This window comes from Anopheles arabiensis, chromosome X (assembly GCF_016920715.1).
Source record: "Anopheles arabiensis isolate DONGOLA chromosome X, AaraD3, whole genome shotgun sequence".
Classification (NCBI taxonomy): Eukaryota; Metazoa; Arthropoda; class Insecta; order Diptera; family Culicidae; genus Anopheles; species Anopheles arabiensis.
The window spans coordinates 13680900-13702494 of record NC_053519.1 but is presented as its reverse complement, the minus strand read 5'-3'; the positions used below and the strand labels follow the sequence as shown (position 1 = coordinate 13702494).

Below are 21595 nucleotides of genomic sequence, written 5' to 3'. Positions count from 1 at the left end.
TAGCTGCTGCGCTGCCTGCTGCTGAAATCTGATATTCTGTAAAAGTCAAACCGGTGCCGGATGAACGGTTTAAACAGCGCGCCGGTAGCACATTTAAAAACGACGCTTTAGTTTGCCCGACCCATCGGCCATTCGTCGGGCAATGGAGCCTTCGTCCGTTAGTTAGTTAAACTTCTGGTCGATTGGTTAGTTAAATATGATTTCTTTTTGTTTAGACACGAATGCTGATTGTGTGTGATGTATCCGTGTACTATCAAACTGCTCGAAAACTGCTCGAAACCCATAGTAGTCCGCGCAATCCGCGCCGGATCGCGTGCTTATCTGTTTAGTTTGATTGGTAAGTATTTCTGCAATAGTTCCTCCTTTTATTTTTTATACTTCTTCACCGTCCTGCTTACCAGGGAGCTCCAGGTTTTTGGAGGAACCAGGGCGTGGGGAAGGGGGAGGGAGGTTGGTCCTATTGCTTTTTTTCTGACACAGCGCACAGTTGCGATAGCATTGCGATTGTGTTACGGCCACAACAATTACTACTATTACAATTAAACAATCGCCCGGGCAACGCTCTTCCTCAGGCCTCCCCCCCCCCCCCTCCCCTGCGTGATGTAAAAATCCTGCGCCTGAACTGCTCGGCAATGGTAAAGCGCCAACATGGCGGCATTGGATGCCACAACCGACACTACACTTAGGCGTACACTGACACAAACACATATACGCAATACAGTTGTGATGTTAACGTCATTGCTAACTAAAGAGTACTTCTTAAAAAAGTATCCAACTGAGGCGCTGTTTTGTCACGCCCTCTGCCCCCCCCCCCTACCTCCCCAAGGTTCGTATAAAGGTTGTGATGTTAATGCAGTTCCAATCACATTTTCACTGACTATAAGCGTCTTCTTGCTAGTGTTATTAAACGTTCGATTAATATTTAACAAAATAAAACGCTACATTTTGCCTTTCCATCTTCTAGACACCAATGATTTCTTTATCTTTCTCTCTCTCTCTATCTGCATTCTCTCTCCTGGTCGCGCCATGTGCTAGGAGCACGCTTCCTCGCTAATGTGTTTTGTGTGGTCGTAACGCGTGAACGGGAATGATAAATAACCGTATACATATATATATATATATTATATTCAAATGTAAATTCTAATCGTCTCTCTCTCTTTCTCTCTTTCTTGCTTCTGTTCCGCGTGGCGTAAATACAGGAGAGACGAAACGAAGAAACGAAGAAACGCAACGAACGAAACTCCCTCGTTCCCTACCGCTTTCTCGATCACAGCGCCACTTGTGTGTCGTGACAGGTCCTTTTCTTTTTGTTTTTAAAAATATAAAAAATATAGTAGATAAATATTTTTAAACGTTTAGTGTGGTGTATATCTATGTTGTTTGTAGCGTATATACGTAACAGCAATGGCATTTAATGGTTAAAACACAAACAAAAAACGCACGTACGAAGCCTTACCCAGCTACTACCACCGTCATCGTTCATTTTGGCAAGAATAGAATAGATTGAAATCTTTACAGGCGACGAGTAAAAAACGGTTCAACAGTGGCGGTGCGCACACACACACGTCCAACTCGACTAATATCCATTTGCCACCCGCCAGTTTAAAATAATCCCGGCCCGGGGAGCTCATAAATTACTAAGCAAAAACGATTAAACGCAACGAAACTATGTACAACACCGGTTGGCACGTCCGGGACCGGCGGCGAAAGGCGCAGAGTCGACCTCTACTTTTGCCCTTTTTGGGCCACCGGTTCCCCCCCCTCCCCTGTCCATTTCATTTTTTCCTATCGCTCGCGCTTCCAGCGACGCTATAATATCGAGAAATCGATTCTTAAACTAAATATTGCAAAAAAAACGTTTAAATTTAACCTGTGTTACAGAGCAAGATTCGCACTTTTGTTTGTGTTTTCTTCCTTTTTTTCCTTTGATTTGTTCTTCTCCCTATGGAGCCTTTTTCCCGTATGAAATCCATCCTAATGCACAATCATCTTCCCCCTTTTTTCCGCAAAAGGGACTAGAAAAAGTTGGGTTCGTGCGCGTACGCAGCAAACACACGCCCGCCCCAACACAGCGCAGGGAAGTAAGTTAAAGTATAATTAGTCCAAAGAGAGAAGGCACGTACGTAGTATCCTTGGGTTGCTGTTGTTTTAGTGTTACCAGTTATGTTTTCCTGTTGTTGTTGCTTGGCGCGTTTTGTTTACTATCCCCAGACGCTTCTATCATCTGTCAGGAGATGTTCGCTCTGTCTACCTTCATTACTAGCAAATCCGTGGCAAATAACAAAACAAAAACAGACATCCTGCATCGCAGTGGTATCGAAGCGCTTCTCTACTTTAGTGACAGATAGTGGAACTAACACAGATAGTGTAACTGTCAGCTGACAGCACGACAAAGATCGCGACAGTGACACAAGTAACATATGCAAGCGCTGCACTACTAATTCCTTTTGTTCGTTTGCAGGCACACCCAGGAAGCGACACAGACAGACAGACACACACACACATAACAAGAAGGAATGCAGGTGTGGTTGTAGGCAGGGTTAAACGCAATGTCCTCGTGACGTACCACTGTGTACTTTTTATAAAGGATGGAGGATAGTCGGCGTAGATGATTGGTCAGCTGCATTGAGAAACCATTTCGTAGAGCTTCCTCTTGAGTCTTCAATGGACGAGGAGCCATTGTTATGGACAAAATGTCTACGCCACCGCCTCTCTTATATTGCCGTGCGGCTCGTCCTATACGTTGTAGCGAACTCGTAAAGTTCTTGTCAAACTCGTCGCGTCATCGTAATCGCGCGCGTGTACACCCTTCGTGCTTGTAGCTTGTGCATCCGTTTACATTAGTGCAGTGCAGTACTCGTCCCACCGTTGTCCGTACTTCGTTTCGCCACTGTCCTTTCGAGACCGTAGAGATTAATGATCAGCGGTTTCTTACCTACACCGTTCGCCCTACACTGGACATCGCTTACTCGACCTAGCCTAGAGGAGTTTGCTTTTGCGCACCCGTTTGCGTTGATGCGGTTGTACCTTCAATTTCGTTTTAGCTATTATCCTTTGCCTACTTAGCTATTTCGGTTGCTTTCCGCGGCTGTTTGCGCTCGCGCAATTAAAAACAAAACAATATCGTTTCGATGTACCAGACACATCGCGTCCCCTTGCCATTCGCCAGCACTCTCCCCGCGCGAATGGTATGTAAATGACTAATAAAAAAGCGATGGCGCCATTGTGCTCAGACGGGATCTATATCTAGTTCTGGTGGTCCCAGTAGGTCCGGTTTCTTGCCAACCAGCAGGTACACTTCCATATGGTCCTTGCCCTTCACGTACACCTTCCCCCGCGGCTCGAAGTCGTACCGCTCGCCGAGCACCGGTATGCAGTCGGCACCGACCTGCACCCGGCCCGCCACGCCGGTCGAGTCCATCCGGCTCGCCACGTTCACCGCGTCGCCCCAGATGTCGTAGTACAGCTTGCTCGTGCCGATCACGCCCGCCGTCACGTCGCCAAAGTTGTAGCCGACGCGCATGATCAGGTTAAACTCGAGCAGGTCGCGGTTGAACGACTCCACCACCTGCTGCATGGCCAGTGCAAAGTCGAGCAGCGTGTACAGATGCTCGTACGTTTCCCCGCGGCTGCTCGGATCGAGCCCGGACGCCGCCATGAACGTGCTGCCGATCGTTTTGATCTTCTCCACGCAGCGGAACTCGGGCCGGGCCAGCAGCTCGTCGAAGTCGCCGATCAGCTCGTTCAGCACGCGCAGATACTCCTTGCCGCCGAGGTACGATTCGTCGTACATCTCGTTGAAGTTGACGATGCTCGCGAAGATGATGCCGATGTTGTGGTGGTTCTCCGAGTACTTGGCCGTGTTCTTCAGCTGCTCCGCCACGTGCTTCGGGATGATGTTGTGCAGCAGCATGTCCGCCTGGTTCTTCATGTTCTGCACCCGGATCTTGTCCTGGTTGGCCACCGCGCTGCCGTGAAAGCTGAGCCGGTAGCCGATCTCGAACTCCCGGTTGAGGAACCAGACGAGCACGAGCAGCAGCAGCAGATCGACGTAAATCTCCACCCGGTAGTTGTTGAACCAATCGAACTGTGCGCGATGGAGCATTTCATTGCCGCCGTCGCCGCCGCCCGCAGCGAGCAGTGCCGTCCCGTTCGCACCGAGTGTCGCCGCCGCGGCCGCCGCCGCCGTGGCCACCTCCAGTGCCTGCAGCTCCACCATATGGCCGACGGCAATGCCGACAAAGGCGGCGGACGTGATGCACGCCATCGCGTTGCGCATCCACCAGTTCAGCTGCGTAAAGTTGCAGAAGTGCACGATGCAGATGTACATCAGGAAGCCGTAGTGGAACTCAAACACCCGGAACTTGGTCACGTCCATCATCGCAAAGTTGGACAGGATCGAGATGACCGGCAGGGACATCAGGATGCCGCCGCAGATGTGCCACGGGTACCAGGCGGAGGCGAGCTGCAGCAGGCAGTCGTAGCAGCTGCGGGTGGCGACCGGGCGCGACCGCCGCACCGTCGGTTTGCGCGTCCGCCGGCACACCTGCTTGGTGCAGATGAACAGCGCGAACAGCTGCACCGTGCTGAAGAAGACGAAGATGCACACCCACACCTTGTACGACTCGAGATAGACCGAGGGCGAGAGCAGAAAGAGCGAGGTCGAGGTCGCCAGGTAGACGACGAACGACACGAGCATGTCGATGTAGGTGTTGTACTTCGGGGTGGCGAGCGTGGGCGGGCTGCCGCCCTCGAGCAGGTCGCCGCCCTCGCTGCCGAACCGGTGCGCCTTCGACCGGAACTCCTGCTCCATCGGGCGCGATTTGAAGCGCAGCGAGATGGGCAGAAGCGGCGGCTTCACCAGGTAGCTGCGCTGGGAGCGGGCATTGTCGCGCACGCAGCGGATCAGCTGCAGGTCGGACTGCTTGCGCAGCTGCTGGAGGCAGGCGGCCAGCGGGTCCGGATGGGGCTCTTTCAACCCCATGCAACACCGAGAGCCGGGAGCGGCGGCTGCGGCGCCGCCGCTGTTGGCAGCAGTGCCGATAGCTCCGGGGCGCATACTGCCGTTCGGTTTGTGGGCGGGCGGAACACCCGCCGCCGACGTCACGATCGCACCGGACAGGCTGGACTGGGAGCTGGTGAAGTAGCCGGAGACGCGATGCACCGACAGCGCCACCGTTTGGCTCATGAGCATGAGCTGGTGCTGGATGCTGGACCGCCGGCTGTTCGACCGGATGCCCGAGTCCTTGCGGGACGTCGCCGATGGGGAGAGGCTCGCGCCGTCCGCCCCGAGGAGCCGCGAGGAGCTCGGGCACACCACGACCGAACCGTGCCGGACGTGCTGGTGCGCCTCGCTGCACGTATGATGGTGCGTGGTGGTGATGGTGGAGCTGCGGGGTCGCCCGAACGTGCCACTGTTGCTGCCCCCGGGCGCACCCGCCGACAGCGCGATCTCGTGGATGATGGACGAACGGTCCGCCTGGGAGCGGTAGCTGCCGGTGCGGGCGAACGGCGAAATGTCGCTGCGCGACTGCGAAATGTACGACCGCACGTCGATGATCTCGTCAAACACGGAGCCTTGGCTGGCGTGCGGATTCTCCCCCACCGTTGGTCCCTTGCCACAGTCACGGGACCGCCCCGCGCTGCAGCTGCTGCTCGCGGTCGGTGCGCTGGATGCGGGCGGGGCGGTACCGCCGTTGGCGACGTCGAGCGTGTGGCAGCTCGGGCGCGGCGTCACGATCACGATCGGCACGTGCTGGTAGCACCCGTTGGTGATGTTCTGGTTATTGCTGGCGCTATTGCTGCTGCTGCTGCCCATCCGCTCTATACATGGCACATCGTCGTCACAGCTCTTGCTACTATCACAGATTCTGCCGCAGTCCGGTTCGGGCGCGCCCACCTTCAGCACCCTGCCCGGTGGCTTGCGCTGCGCCGCGCCCGCCTCACCACCTCCCTCCTGCTTTCTTCGCTCGTTGAGCATCGCCAGCGTCGTGGGCGGTGGCGCCTCCTGCGTCATCGATTGGCGCGGGCTGGCCGGTGATCGCGCCCTGCCACGACCCGCCCCACCACCCATTCGCACCAGCTCGTCATCCTCGTTGCAGCCACCGCCATCGCCACCGTCGTCATCGTCGTCGTCGGAATCGAAACCGTTTGAGATCGATTTGGTGCTGATGATGATTTTCGGCTTCTCGACCACCGGCGGCGGGGCGGGCGGGGTGCGCCCCGCGTTCAGCAGCCGCCCGCCGCCGTCCCCCTTGCTGACGGCCGACCGCAGGAACTTGGTCATCTTGGTGAGGGACGCGATGCGGGGCCGCGGCGTCGAGACGGGGGACGCGTGCAGCGAGGAGAAAAAGACGGGCCCGGCCGGGGAGGCGGGCGGGACGGCCGGCTGGATGCTGGACAGGTTGGTGGCGCTGCGCGACAGGCACGAGCTTTCCGGGTGCTCCTCGCTGGTCGCGTAGTCGCGCAGCTCGTCCAGCGGCGACGGGGACGACGCGCCGAGCAGGTTCAGGTCGACCGGCAGCCCGATGCTGGACAGCCCCTCGGTGATCGAGCCGACCAGGTCCAGCCGTTTGCCGAGCACGAAGTACGTCCGGTGGCCTGCGGACGGCAGTTTTGTGAAACGAAAGGAACGGCATCAGCGATTTTTGCAATGGGAAATGATGACGCCAATGTCAGCTATCTTACCGTCCACCTCCTCGCCCTCTTCGATGATGTAGGAATCGCCCAGGAAGCCGCAAGTTTCCTCCGACACGTGCACCTGGTCCGGTTTCCCGCTCGACTCCATGCTGTGCGTGATTGGGGAACAAATAAAGATGAAAATTAGTTTCCAGTCCTTTTAAGGGTTTAAGCGAGAGTTTTTTGGGCACTTTATGAAATCGTTTAAGCCACTATGCAAGGCAGTGATGCATCAAAAAGGTTATCTTTGATAATTTTTTTTATTGAGAGTTGAGTTCTTCGAGAGAACGAAAAGAAGAAAAGAAAAAGAGTAAATTTATTTCCATTGGCATTAATTCTGCTCGCTAACGAGATGATATTTTCATCTAGAATTACATTAAAAGCCGATGCGATAGAATCTGTTCACTTTGTTCGAGCCTGATCCTTCATACAAACTATATGGCAAAATAATTAGTGGTAGAAGCTCGGAATCGGAACTACCCGATTCCAATTCTGAGTTCGGAATCCATAACCGAATCCGGATTCGATTCCAGAATTGGAATCGGCTCGAGAATCAAAATCGGCCTCGGAATCGGAATCGACCTGGGAAGCGCTCCGGAAACGGAATCGAAATTGACTCCGGAAGAATCAGTTCTTAGATAGAAATAAGAAATTTCAGAAGCGAATTCAATCTAGAAATCTCCATGAGAATGGATCGTTTACAAGTGAATTTGGATTCCTTGAAGCTATCCATATGTAGCATCATTGGACCCAAATGGACCCCCCATTCTTATGGATATGCCGAAACCGACTCTGATTTCAAAGCCGTTTCTGATGTCGGATCCAATTCTGATTCCGGAACCGATTTCAGTTCCGGACGAGATTGCGATCCCAGAACCGATTCTGATTCCAATTCCGAGCCGATTTCGGAGCCGATTGCGTTTCGGAATCGTTTCTGATTCCGGAGTCGATTTTGGAACAAATTCCAGAGCTGATTCCGAAGCCGATTTCGGAGCCGATTCCGTCTCGGAGCCCATTCTGATTCAAGAGCTAATTTCGGAGCCGAATCCGTCTCAAAACCGATTCTGGAGCCAGTTCCGATTACGAAGCTGTTTTCAATTCCGGACAAGATTCCGATTCCGAAACCAATTCTGATTCTGGAGTCGATTCCGGAGCCGATTTCGGAGCCGATATCGGAGCCGATTCCAGAGCCAATTCCGGTACCGATTCCGGAACCAATTCTAGAACCATATCCGGTTCCGGAATCGATTCCGGAAACTTATTCCGAACCTGCCGATTCCGGAACCAATTCCGGAACTATATCCGTTTCCGGAATCGATTCCGGAATCGATTCCGGAAACTTGTACCGAACCTGCCGATTCCGGAACCAATTCCGGAACCATAGCCGATTCCGGAATCAATTCCAGAAACTTATTCCGAATCTGCTATTCGGAATCGATTCCGGAAACTGATTCCGGACCTGCTATTCGGTATCGATTCCGGAAACTGTTTCCGGACCTGCTATTCGGGATCGATTCCGGAAACTGATTCCGGACCTGCAATTCGGGATCGATTCCAGAAGACTTTGCTTCCGACGAAAACTTCATTTTTCTCATCACTAACAAGAAAATTCAGAATGTCCCAAAAAAGGCTAAAAAAAAACAAACAATTCCCCCACTTACCGGTTAGCAAGCGTGACGTCGTTGCTCCACACGTCGAACTTGACCCGCTTGGTGCCGACGATCCCGCACAGTACCGTGCCCGTATGCACACCGACCCGCATCTTGATGCCCTCGTTTCGCTGCGCATCGAACACCCGTATCGACTCGATCATGCCGAGCCCCATCTCGACGCAGCAGATCGCATGGTCCGGGCGGGGCTCGGGGCACCCCGACACGCAGTAGTAGCAGTCGCCGAGCGTCGATATCTTCTCGCACCCGTTCACCAGGCACAGGTCGTCGAACCGCTCGAACAGATCGTTCAGTATCTCGACCAGCTGCTCGGCCGTCTTGGTCGACGACATGCGCGTAAAGCCGACAATGTCCGCGAACAGTATGCTCACGTTCTCCATCCGGTTCATGTGGAACGGGCGGAACAGCGACTTGAGGTCGGACGGGGTCGTGCGGCGCCCGCCCGGCGCCGGATACTGGTCGAAGCTCGTGCCCTTCGGCACGCTGCCGCTCTCCTTCAGCAGCAGATCGGCCACCTTCGGCGGCATCATCGAGTGGATCATCTTCTCCTTCAGCTGCTTCTCCATCTCGAGCTGCCGGCGGACGAGCAGGTTCTGGCCGACCTTCATGAACGTGCCGCGCATCCGCACCACCGTCATGATCAGTATCTGGATGCCGATCAGGTGCACGCACAGCTGGATCAGCACCCGGATCAGCACGATCTTGTACACGAACGAGTCGCCCGTCTGGTGGTGGTGGTGGTGCTGGTGGTGCTGCTGCTGCCGCTGGTCGGACCCGGCGACCGCCACCTCCTCGGCGAGCAGCCGGGCGGCGGTGGTGATGCCGGCGGCGAGCGGCGACACGGTCGGATGGTCGCCCGGCCGCGAGTTGTAGTCGTAGTGCGTCTGGTGCAGAAACGAGAGCACCTCGAAGCAGACCGAGTACGCCATGGTGATGGTGCAGCAGAGCCACAGCGGCAGCGGGATGATGGTGTAGATCAGCATCACGATCTCGATGCAGATGGAAAAGTGGCCGAGCGGGCTGAGCGCTTCGCGCGTCAGCAGCAGCAGGCAGAGGGAAAACAGGCAGAGCAGCACGGCGCAGCAGGAGGAGAGCAGGTGCGTGTGGGCCCGGTACAGGTCGGTGCGCGTCACCCACAGGCCGGCGAGCGCGAACAGAAAGATCAGCCCGATCGACACGGTCAGCAGGGTGAAGCTGGTCGGGCCCCCGTCGAACAAGAAGTAGAGCAGCCACACGAGCGAGCAGAGCAGGATGTAGAAGAGCGCGAAGCTGGAAGCAAGAGAGAGAGAGAGAGAGGAAGGGAGGCCATGCAGAGTGGCGATGCGTGGGGTGGATGCTGGGGCGCGAGCTTACCGAAACTTGAGGCGCAGCTGGGGAAACACGCTCGCCTGGTACTGGCCCTCGAGCACCGGCGAGTCGAAGCGCGGATCGCACCAGGACCGGGGGGCGGCCCGCTCGAACGCGACCGGCAGCATCACGCTGCAGCACGAGTGGCGTCGCCCGGTTTGGCTCAGATAGGACTGGATGTACGGTGCGAGCGAGATCTGGATGTCCTCCACCGAGCCCTTCTGGCTTTCCGTCAGCACCGGTGGCATGGTCGTGAACGAGGTCGACGTACGATAGTTGGAGGCCGTCTGGTGCAGATAACGCAACCATGTCGTGAGCATGGAAAAGGAAAGAAAGAAACAAAAGGTCCCAAAAATAGATTAGAGAGGTTTTTTGTGCTACGTCATTGTGGAGGCGCAGGATGGTGGAGGTGTCTGCAGGGCTGAGTATACATTCCCTTCGCTTGGAACCGCAATTAGATTGGAGTAGTGGTGGGAGCTCGAAATCTGACCTACTCGATTCCGATTCCGTGTTCGGAATCAATTTTGGAGCCGATTTCGTTGCTGGGATCGATTCCGATTTTGGAGTTGACTCCCGATCTGATTCCGAAGTTGACTCCGGATCCGATTCCGAAGTTGACTCCGGAGCCGATTTCGATGCTGGAATTGGAATGCGATTACTGATTCCGGAGCCGATTCTGGAGGCGATTCTGGAGTTGAATCCGGAATCAGAATAGGTTCCGGAATCAGAATCGGCTCCGGAATTGGAATCGACCTGGGAATCGCAATTTGTTTCGATAGCAGTAGCATAATCGACTCAAGAATTGGAATTAGTCCCAGACTAAGAATCAGTTCTTGAATTGAGACAAGAAGTTTTAGTAGCGTAATCAGTCCGAGAATGGATCGTTTACAATAGTGTTGGGTTTTTTTAATCATTCGTTGAGATTCATTAATATGAATCTTCAGGGATGAGTGATTCGAATCTCAAATCGAATATCCAAAGATCCACGAATCTCTAAAAACTCATGAATCTTTAAACATTCATGATTCTCTATATATTCATGAATCACTGAAGATTCTTGAATCTCCAAGGATTCATTATTCTAGTCTCGTGAATCTTCCAGGATGCATGTATCCATTAGGATTCATGCATCTCCAGGGATCCATAAATCTTTAGAGATGTATGTATGACTCCCCGTAGCAAAGCAAACTATCCGGGTGATTTATACTTGCCAAGAAGTCTCAATAGCCTATCTAGGCTGGCATGACCACAGAAGAAGAATAACAAGAGGCTCATGCTCTATGAATCTTTGGAGATTTATGAATCCCTAGAGATTCGTAGATCATTCGAGATGTAAGAATCTTTTGAGATTCATGAATCTTTCGAGAATCATGAATCTTTCCAACCGATATTTAGATTCATTGAATAATTTCATAGATTCATTCAGATTCATGAATCTGAATCAGATTATCCAACACTAGTTTACAAATCAATTTTGATTATTTGTGGCTATCAATACGTAGCCTGCTTTCTTCTTATGGAGGTGCCGAAACTGACTCCGATTGCAGAACCAATTCCGATTGCAGAGCCGATTCCGATTCTGGAGCCGATTCCGATTCTGGTGCCGATTCCGATTTTGGAGCCGATTCCAGAACTGTTTTCAGACCTACTAACCGGAATCGATTCCAGAAAACTTCGGAGCTAGCCGGAATTGATTCCAGAAAACTTCGGAACTAGCCGAAATCGATTCCGAGGAAAACTTAATGTTTCCCATCACTAGTTTGGAGTTGCCCCTTTTTGGAACGAGGTTTCCTCGCTTACAGCCCCGGACCTAATCGTCGACGTCGGTCTGGTTCCTCCTCGTGCCATCTAATCTGTCTGACGCCCTTGGCGCAGTCGGTCTGATCACGACTGGCTTGCCCTGAACCAAACAGACACACACACACACACATGGACACAAACTCAGAATTACTCGGCGGTTCGGCGGTGCGAAATGCAACCCGTTTTTCGTCGCCTTGCGCCTGTCTGCTCTGGCGTGCCTATTTACGTGCAACATATTCACATGACCCACAAGCAGCCACCACCACCACCACGGTGACGTGCAAAAGAATATAACGCTCGCAGCAAACTCGCCGCAGCGACCAGAAACCGTCCCCGGGGGGTCGGAACGGGACGGGCAGGAGACGAGCAGCAGATCAAATGTTTGCTTATCACCATCGGCAATGAGAAAATTCCAACCCCGCCATCCTCGGCGGGGTGACACTGAAGACACCGAAGATGGCGCATCTTTCTCACCCGCTTTTGGTGGGGGGGGGGGGGGGTGGTGGTGTAAGGCAGGGCTGGTGGCTGGTTTGCGATAATACACACAGTCGCCCCTCCGTCCGCCCTGGAGACTCCCTGGAGGACGATGGCGCGAGAAACGATATCGTGGGTTTGTTTTAATTTTATCGCCCTTCGCGCCTCCGCGCACGTCCACCTGCCACCTGCACACCACCGCCACACTCCACATTGGATCTACCACCCCCACCCGGTAAGAGCCATCCGGTCACACACACCACGCACCTCCGCCCCATCGAGATAACGGGGTAAAGGGAGGAGGGGGGTTGGTTGGTAGGGTGAGAAAATGGAGGATGGTTTGGTCTATATTTCGCTCTATCACCCTCGTGTATCATGCTTTTCGATATAACACATCCTGTGCCACCCTCCTGCACCCTTCTCTTCCCTCCCCCACCCATTGGGCTAGTTTTCTCTTGCACCCGTGGGGGTTTTCTTTGTCTCGTACACAACATATAATAATTGTAACTTCCTTCGTCAGCTCCAAAACACACACACACTCACGCGAAAGAGAGAGACAGAGAGAGGGGGAGAGAGAGAGAGCACCAGGGCCGGCCGCCGGTCACTGGATGCACCCCGCGACTGAACGACGCGCGGAACGACTGCTGCCAAGCACCGGTGCGCACCCGGGGGCCATCGCGCAAAAACTGCACCAAACGGGCGGCGGCGTGGCAAATAACGACGTTCCGTGCCGTGATTTTTGCAGCGTGTGCGCCGCGGCGGCGGCGTCCGTTAGTGTTTCGGTGCAAATTTCCGCCCGGGCTGGTAATTTATCTCGCACACAGAGCGTGGCGCGGCGGATAGCTGGACACAAGGGGCGCCGCACCCCCCCCCCCGCAGCCACCCACCAGCCTGCTCTGCTAAACCCGCAAGCACGCGCAAACCATAATTGACTCTAAAAGATACACAAATGCTTTATCTTTGCCCGTGAGCCGTCTATTTGCCCCCAAAGGGGTACACACCACGGACGGGGCACGATAAGGCAGGGGCTTCTTGGCGGACGTCACCACGGACGCAGAGGGAGCAAAAAAAAAGGACGTTTTTTGTGCACCGAGCAGTGTCACATGCAGCGCTCGTACGTCCCAGTGACGAGTTTGGCCCGAGATGGGAAGATTTTAGGATTATGAAGCTGTAATGTGCCTTTTCTTACGCGTGATTCGAGCTTTTTTATGCTACAAAAGAAGTGTTACAATGCCAAATGTTGCTTATTTGGACTAGTGTGCATATAATGCATTGCTTCCACCGAGACACTTGATGCCGCCAAGCAACAGACTGTGCGCGATGGCTGCTATGTGACTCTGGCTGGCTTTTAATTTAAATGTTTAGACATTGTGCGATGGCGCAATACGCACCATCAGCCAAGATTTAGTACAATATTACGCGCGCTTGCATCAAGGACCCGGCCGAAAAACTACCCAGAGGGAAGCAAACATTATCCTGGCACGTGTGCGCGAGTTTGATTTCAAGCCAATCAGTTAATTATCAGCGATTGCGCATGACAAGTAGCGGACCCGGCACACTTCTTGCATACTGAACAATGCTTGCGTCGCCCCTCAAATTTGGCGCTGCATCCCTGTATCCAGACACGGGATGAATTATAATCTTGCCCAATTGTAGCTTCACCGTCCAACGAAATTGCCTAAAATGGTAGAAAATAGAGTCCGCTAAATTGCCCAATCGACGCGAAGGTTCGTATCTTATAACTTCCCTTTGCTGATATTTCATTACAAATCATCGACAGTTACAGTAGTGATGTGCGCTTTGGAGCGCACCCACGACTCCGATCCGACTTCGTCTTTTGTTAGTCCGATTCCGACTCCTCAAAATCCGAACCACTAGTTCCGCTCGGAGTCGGAGTTGTCCGGTGTTGCACGGAGTCGTTCAGAATCGGAGTTGTCCGAAGTTACACGGAGTCGGAGTGGTCCGCAGTAGCATTGTGCTTTCTAGAGCGCACCCACGACTCCGAACCGACTCCAACTAATGTTAGTCCGATTCCGACTCCGGCAAAATGGAACCACTACATCCGCCCGGAGTTGTCCGAAGCCTTCCGGAGTCGTTCGGAGTCGTCCGGAGTCGTTCCGAGTCGTTCGGAGTCGTTCGGAGTCATTCGGAGTGATTCGGAGTCGGAGTCGTTCGGAGTCTTCCGAAGTCGTCCGGAGTCGTTCGGAGTCATTCGGAGTCGGAGTCGTCCGGAGTCGTTCGGAGTCGTCCGGAGTCGTCCGGTGTCGTCGGAGTCGTCGGAGTCGTCGGAGTCGTCCGGAGTCGTTCGGAGTCGTCCGGAGTTCGCAGGAGTTTGCCGGAGTTCGCCGGAGTCGATTGGAGTCGTCCAGGGTCGATCGGAGTCAAGATAAGAAGTCCGGTGCAATGTGTTTGTGGTCAGGCATTTCATTTTGTTGTGTTTTGTCTTTCACTTTTCGCGTGCACTGCGTACACAGGCCTTTGATTCGAAGGCCAACTCCGGATGACTCCGATTTCGAGTGACTCCGAATGACTCCGAACGACTCCGGACGACTCTGACTCCAAATGACTCCGAACGACTGCAGACGACTCTAACTCGGTACGACTCTGGACAACTCCAATCGACTCCGGACGACTCCAACCGAATCCGGACGACTCCAGATGACTCCAGATGACTCAGGTCGACTTCGACTCCGAACGACTCCGAACGACTCCGGACGACTCTAACTCGGAACGACTCTGACTCCGAACGACTCTGGACAACTCCGAACGACTCCGATCGACTCCGGACGACTCCAACCGATTCCGGACGACTCCAGATGACTCAGGTTGACTCCGAATCCGAATGACTCCGAACGACTCCGGACAAATCCGAACGACTCTGACTCCAAACGACTCCGAGCGACTTCGGACGATTCCGATCGATTCCGGACGACTTCGGATGACTCCAGACGACTCCGGACGACTCCGGATAATCCCTACCGTCCAGAGTTGGTTCCGAAATTATCGGAGTCGGATCGAAGTGGACCCCGTATTTTTACCAACTTTACCCATCACTAAGTTTCAGTGAAGTCTAGCCAAGCTTCATGGGACAGCTTACGAAGAATTTCATCTTAGGGGAAATACAGGGTTTACCAGCATAATAAACAACTGTCTACTTGTTTATAACAATAATCGTTTTGAATAGACACCGGTGTCTACCACTTGCTCACACGTCAGATGGTGTAAGCTACTCTGTCCAATTCAATAACACAATTTTCGTCTTCGATTAGCAACTGTCAAATTGAACGGGAAAGGCAAGGTTGCTGTTTGCTGCCAAAAAATCAGCTAAACAGAGCTCTTCAATACACCGAACAATTATTATTTTCAAATCTTTTTCTTCCCATTGAGATTGGCTCGAAAGAAGCTGGACGCATTGTAGAATCGTTTTTTTTTTTTTGTTGTAGTGTCAGACTTCAAATACATGACACATAACGACATCCCACGTCACACATTTTCCTGTACCGTACGGGCAAAATAATGAAATAAATAAATACCATTACAACCATAGCTTCTGCTCTCCCCGCTTTGTCACTGCCATCCGATCAGAACGCGGTTCGAGAATTAGACATGAGCGAAATTGATCTGTTTGTCTGCCAACAAGTGGCACCGGGCAATCGGGCAGCGCTAGGGGATTGCAGGGAGGGTTCGGGCAGGATGATATTCCTCAACCGGCCTGCACACAACACAACAGGCCCAAAGGTGCTATTTTCGTGATCGGGGCCCGTACCATTTCTACACAAACACGCACACACACATGCACACACCCAGATATAAGAAGTAATATATCAGGGGATGGTACTGGCGGAGGGGGGAAGGGTGCAAGGACAGCGGGAGATTGGTAATAGTGGCGGTGATTGGCATATGATTAGCACGCTCTTAACCACTCAACCCTCGCCGCGATCTATATCTGTTGCGGCGCCCCGGATGACGATCCCGCGCACATGCACAAACACACACACACACACACACACGCACAAAGACAAGCCCCGTGCACTACCCTTTTTCTCTGTTTCGTTGGCCAGCGATCTAGTACGACCCGATCGGTACTTTACTTACATCCGACATTATGGCTGATCGTTGGTGCGGCGAAGCTTTATCCTTGTTGGTAAATGTTTGAATGGAGCGGCGCTCAAGGCTGATCGACCGAGGTTGGGAATTCGTTTTTTGTGTTCTTTGTGCTGCTTTATCTCCGGATCACACGGCACGGCTCCTCTACAGTGCCACCGGGTCGCAGGATATGGTCCACGTTGGTCGCTGCTGGTGTCGCTGCTGGAGCAGTGTGTTTCGCCCGCGTTGGTCCGGACCCAATTCCGCTATCATGATGCAACAGATAAGCAACAGCGCAGGGCAAAGGGAGGGGGGGAGTTTGAATGTGACTCGTTCAGTGCTGGATGTAGCTGAAAAGAAGCAACGAAACAAAAAGGGAATTAGTGATTTCAAAATTAAAACAAATCATTGTACGCTACTGATAGACTTCTTGCTTAAAGGTACCTTAAATCAAATTTTGCACTTTGTGTAAAACCCAGTACAGTGGGTGGAGGGTGTGAACAAGCATGTACTTACATGTACGATTGCTTGCAGCTAACTGCATTAGAGGGTGGAAGAAAAAACCTCCCCCCGGGAAACCATACCTACACACCAAATTGCCCAAAATCAGTGGGCCACAGCACAACGACGGCAGGCGGAACGGAAAATGTCTCCAAAATAAATTCTTCCCTCCCTTTTTTCCGTCCGTCCGCTTCCACTATCTGCACAGCCTTCCCGGTTTCGAGTGATACGAAAACTCAATTAGAGACTCCCCCCCCCCGACTTCCCCTTCCTTCCCAATAGCGCCACCCAACACAAACACACACCAACAGCCCCCGCGGGTTGGATGGTCCCAAGAAGCAAAGTTAAAGAAATAGTAGCAAAAATAAAAAGCAAGCCACACATCACATGGCGCACTGTATGTTTTGCTGCTTGCTTCCGTGCGTCGCTTGCCTCCTCTCCCTCGCTCCCTGCGTAAACGCTGTTTACTTTGGCGCGGTGCTGTATCTTTCGTTCCCGTTTTTTCCGCATGTGTAATCGTGCCTGCCCCGTGCCCGCTTCGTATTACGATTACGGCAACGGTTCCCGTTGATTTCGGAGGGGGGAGGGGGGAATCAGATAAGCTCCCCGTGGGACAGCGCTCCGACATTTGCTTGGCCGCCGATTCGAGGTCAAAGTTGCGAGCCGCTTGCCGGAAGCCGTGATGTCCAACCGGGTGACTTTTGTCTCCTCCGGCGAATCTCCGATGCTCCACAATGTGTCCGCGAGCGGAGATCGAAGAAGAGCAGCCGATGCAACTAGAAAGCAGTGCTGCAAAATAACCATGAGCATCACGAGATGTTCACCAACGAAAGCAATGAATATATCCGTGGTTGCTTGATGCTCATTGCTGATACTCAATGAAGGTGCGTCAAGAGATGCCGAACGCGACATGTAAATGCTCGAGACGATCACGAGACTCTGACTGACAAGCTGAGCTGAATGCCGTCGCAAGCATAATCATGACTTTTTCTGTTTTTCTGTTCTGTTTTTGAACAATGCTGCCAAATGCCACTGCTTCAGTCACCAACACTCAAAGAGATGGTGGATCAATCGCACGCTTGGTGACAATTTGTTTAGCATCCACTCACTTGGTTACGCTTGGGACCACACGCCAAGTATATTCCAAGAATGTCGTGATGATCACCGACAGAAAACGTCACGACCAAGATGGTTGCACAAAATGTCACCAAGCGTGTGATGGTCGCACCAACTGTTTGAGTCTCAGCTCTGATCATCACAGTAGAACACGTGACGCTTACATGATTTTTTTTTCAGCCGGAAGTTGTCATGACTATGTCAGTGACATTTTGCAGAACTGATCTCAGTATAAAAAAAAGTCATAACATAGTGACCGACCAAGCATTGGTCGCAAAAATGTCACAAAGCATGCATTGATCACAACAATCGTTTTGAGCATCACCTCTGATTATCACAATTGAGCGTACGTAACGCTGACATGGATTTGGTTTCAGTCAGATTTTTTTATGAGATTGACAATGACATTTTTCAGCACTGCTAGAAAGGAAGAGTACATGTGGTTAGCATCACACGCATTGTTTTGCCTACCAGCCTACCTTACTACGCAGTAGGGTCCTGCTTTTACTCCTTTTTTACAACACACACACACAGGCACACACATACCTGCTGTGACAAGGAAGTGCATCTGCAGTGTGTGCAGGTGATGCAACCCGCATCGGTGGCGCTGTGTGTGTGTGTGTGTGTTTTGTTGTAGTGTAGAAATACTAATTGCAACCACCTGTGCAACCACACAATGCAGTACGCGCGCGTGTGTGTGCTGTGTGGTTTTGTCACGCTATTGCAGTGTAACCGGTCATCCGGGGACGGGTTGGATGGGGACGGAAGTTGGCTTTTTGTAGTGCGGTTGTGTTGATCGATGGTACCCCCCCTACAGACACACATACAGACACATCAGGGGATGATTGAGAGGCACAACAACGCCACAACAACAAAAACAATCTGGTTGATTGAGCATGGAAGGGCGAAACGGATCGTGTTCCCGTGCTGGTGTGTGTGTGTGTGTGTGTGTGTGTATGTGTGTGTGTGTGTGTGTGCGTGTGTGTGTGTGTGTGTGTGTGTGTGTGTGTGTGTGTGTGTGTGTGTGTGTGTGTGTGTGTGTGTGTGTGTGTGTGTGTGTGTGTGTGTGTGTGTGTGTGTGTGTGTGTGTGTGTGTGTGTGTGTGTGTGTGTGTGTGTGTGTGTGGCAGGCGCGCATGCCATTGCGTCTTCCGACCTTCCTCGTTATTAGTATCACTTCCGCTTCTCACTCCTTCTCCTCCCTTCCTCACACACGACCAAGTTCGGCGGGAAGCTGCGAAAAGGGAGTGAGGAGGTTCGGGTGTATGTGTGTGTGTGTGTATGTGTGTGTGTGTGTGTGTGTGTGTGTGTGTGTGTGTGTGTGTGTGTGTGTGTGTGTGTGTGTGTGTGTGTGTGTTGTTAGTGCTTTTGCTATCATTACCTTTTAATCGATAATACGCTCAAAAAATCGTCTTGTGGCTCCCGTGCGGCGCCACACCAACCAGTGGCCACGGCTGCGTGCGGTCGCACCGGGTTGCCGCTCCTACTCCTGCTCCTCCTCGTCCTCCTGCTACAGCAGCTGCTGCGGCTGCTTGAACCGTCGGCTGATTGGGTTGGTCGATGGCGGCGGGACGTTTGTGTGGCGCTAATGTTTTGCTCTTCATCGAAACACCTTCCTCGGCAAGGAGGGGACAAGACAAGTCCTCGGCGGTAATGCAGTGCGAGAGACAGAGGAGAGAGCGAGAGCGAGAGCGAGCGAGCGACGGAGACCTTGTCGTTTTGCGTTGCGGTGCCACACGGGGGAGGTGGTTGATTGTAGTGTTGAAGCAACAAATGATTACCGCTCGCTTTGCCTCTCCCTGCCTGCCTTCTCTGTTTCTTCCCTCCACACTCACACACACACACACACACACACGCTGGCGCGCGTGCGGGCGCCCGCGGTCACTTGTGATCCGTTCCGACCACCCCCCCGCACACCCTTTGTCACGGGGTGATGGTTGGTTTCAATTATGGGCGGAAAGCCCCACAAACGGGCGGGATGCGATTGAACAGGTTGAGAGGAAGAAAGTGGAAGCGTACACACACACACACACGCGCGCACTCTACCGAACCACCAAACACAAAACACACATGTTCCCGGGGCGCTGGGGTGGGGTTTTTCGTTGCGGAATTAGAGATAACAATTCCGAATCGGGGGATGGGGGGAGCGGGTTAAGAAAAGCCAAACCTGGCCACACACGCACACTGGGAGAGGGGGTAGGGGAGAGGGAGGGGAGGTGTCTTCACGAATCGCTCCGGAGACGCTTGGGGCGCTGCAACTTTCGCTCTTGGCCCGAGAACAACAGACAACGCGCCACAAAGCGGGAGGCCACCAACACACAACAGAGCCGCCCTTAACGAGACCAAACGAGCGAAAACGGTCAACTATTCCGCGCGTGCACACACACACACACACGGTATGGGGGGGAGCGACCACACACGGCACACAAACACACACACACACACACAAACACGGGTGTAGGGGAGAATGCGCACGGCAAACAGTGCACTCACTACCTGTAGCCCTTCAGCTTCTGTTTCGTATGGGGGCCCGCGAGAGTCGGTGGCCGTGGAGACCTTCGTCCACCGCCAGCACCTACCGTTTCGCTTTTCAAAAAACACCCAACGCCCCAGCGCTGGCGACACCAGCAGTGACAGCGGCACTGACAGCCATCGGGCCGAGATTTGGAGGCTTGTGAGGGTTTGCTCGCCTGTGTTCCCGTTTTTTTTTGTCGTTCCTTCTTTCTTTTCGGCAAACAACGGCCCAACACCTTGTTTGATTGTAGATTGAGCACGGCAAACACTGATTTACACTGCCCACGGAATGGTTGAGTGAAGGATCTGGTGCAAATTCAGGTGAAGGCAAAGGCCTGGCGGCACAGGCCTGGCAAGCAAAACAAACCCTCTCTGCGTGGACGCGTTTAGGCGGCATGGTTCGCTGCTCGACGGGTGCGCGGTACGCGTTTCGTTCGTTGCAGGAACGTTTTGCGGGATGGAGGATGGCGATGCATGAAATCAGCTTAATTTATTATATTACTCATCAACTTTAAGCGGTGATGTTAATTAAAACAAGCCGTGACATGAAGTATTCGTGTTTAGCCGTGAAGCAAATAAAAACAGTCATTCCGATCAGCTGTTTTTGGCTTCTGAGGGGTAGGAATATCGATGGAAAACGATAATTTCAAATAGTTTTTGAAATATGTTTTTGTTTTTGTTATACAAACAGTTTCTTTAGCACAAGAACATTATTTATTTCACTCATTTTATACCTGAGCTTGTTCACCAAATCATCATTTGTAGTTTTTACTTTTTTTTTAAACAATTTCTTCATACGAAGAATATTCTGACCGTGAAGCGTTGCGGCAAGCGTTTTTGTTAAGCGTTTCGGCAGCTGTCAATAGTGTCATCGTGATGTTTTGCCTTGTGTAGAGGAGGCTTCATGAGGGAGCGTTAATAATCTTTTGCGCCGCAATCGTAACATGTTTACAAATTTTCTTTTTATATGTTTTTTTTTCTTCTGAAAACTGCCAGTATGAACCACATTATGGTTGGAAACGCAAGTGTTTTTTGAGGGTTTTCTTCTTCTTCTATTCTATTTGGCGAAACGTCCTACGCGGACATACCGCGCGGCCTATACATGGTTTCGAGACTCCAAAAATCCTTGCTACACGGAGACGGTCCATTCTAGGCTTTAACCCATGACGGGCATGTTATTGAGTCTTTCGAGTTAACGACTGTACCACGGGACCCCCGTCGAGGGTATGAATATAAACGACATTCTTTAGCAACAGTCAACAAGTTACTCCTGCGATTTTTTTGTGAAAATATTCACTTTTCTCAAATATATTGCATATCTGGCCATTTTCTGCTCGTTCTTACTCATCTTTTACGGTGTAACGTTTTACGCGGTCATGCTGGCCTATTTAGGCATTCGAAACGCCTTAG

At 52.3% G+C, this 21595-nt stretch overlaps 1 protein-coding gene across 4 annotated transcripts; it reads right to left on the bottom strand.

Annotated features, from left to right (window-relative positions):
- Window positions 1–1342: 1342 nt before the first annotated feature.
- LOC120905622 (adenylate cyclase type 9) lies at window positions 1343–20550 on the bottom strand. Of its 4 annotated transcripts, none has more exons than XM_040316587.1 (6): window positions 19053–20550; window positions 16065–16405; window positions 9702–9982; window positions 8340–9617; window positions 6688–6788; window positions 1343–6600 (listed from the first exon to the last, which is right to left on the bottom strand). In XM_040316587.1, the coding sequence occupies exons 2-6, from the start codon at window positions 16071–16073 to the stop codon at window positions 3230–3232; spliced, it is 5040 nt and encodes a 1679-aa protein (XP_040172521.1). In that variant the 5' UTR covers window positions 16074–16405; window positions 19053–20550; the 3' UTR covers window positions 1343–3229. The 4 variants fall into 4 exon arrangements, with proteins under 4 accessions (XP_040172521.1, XP_040172522.1, XP_040172524.1 ...); XM_040316588.1 differs by having other exon boundaries at window positions 20251–20550; XM_040316590.1 differs by lacking the exons at window positions 16065–16405; window positions 19053–20550 and adding an exon at window positions 12513–12660.
- Window positions 20551–21595: the final 1045 nt, after the last annotated feature.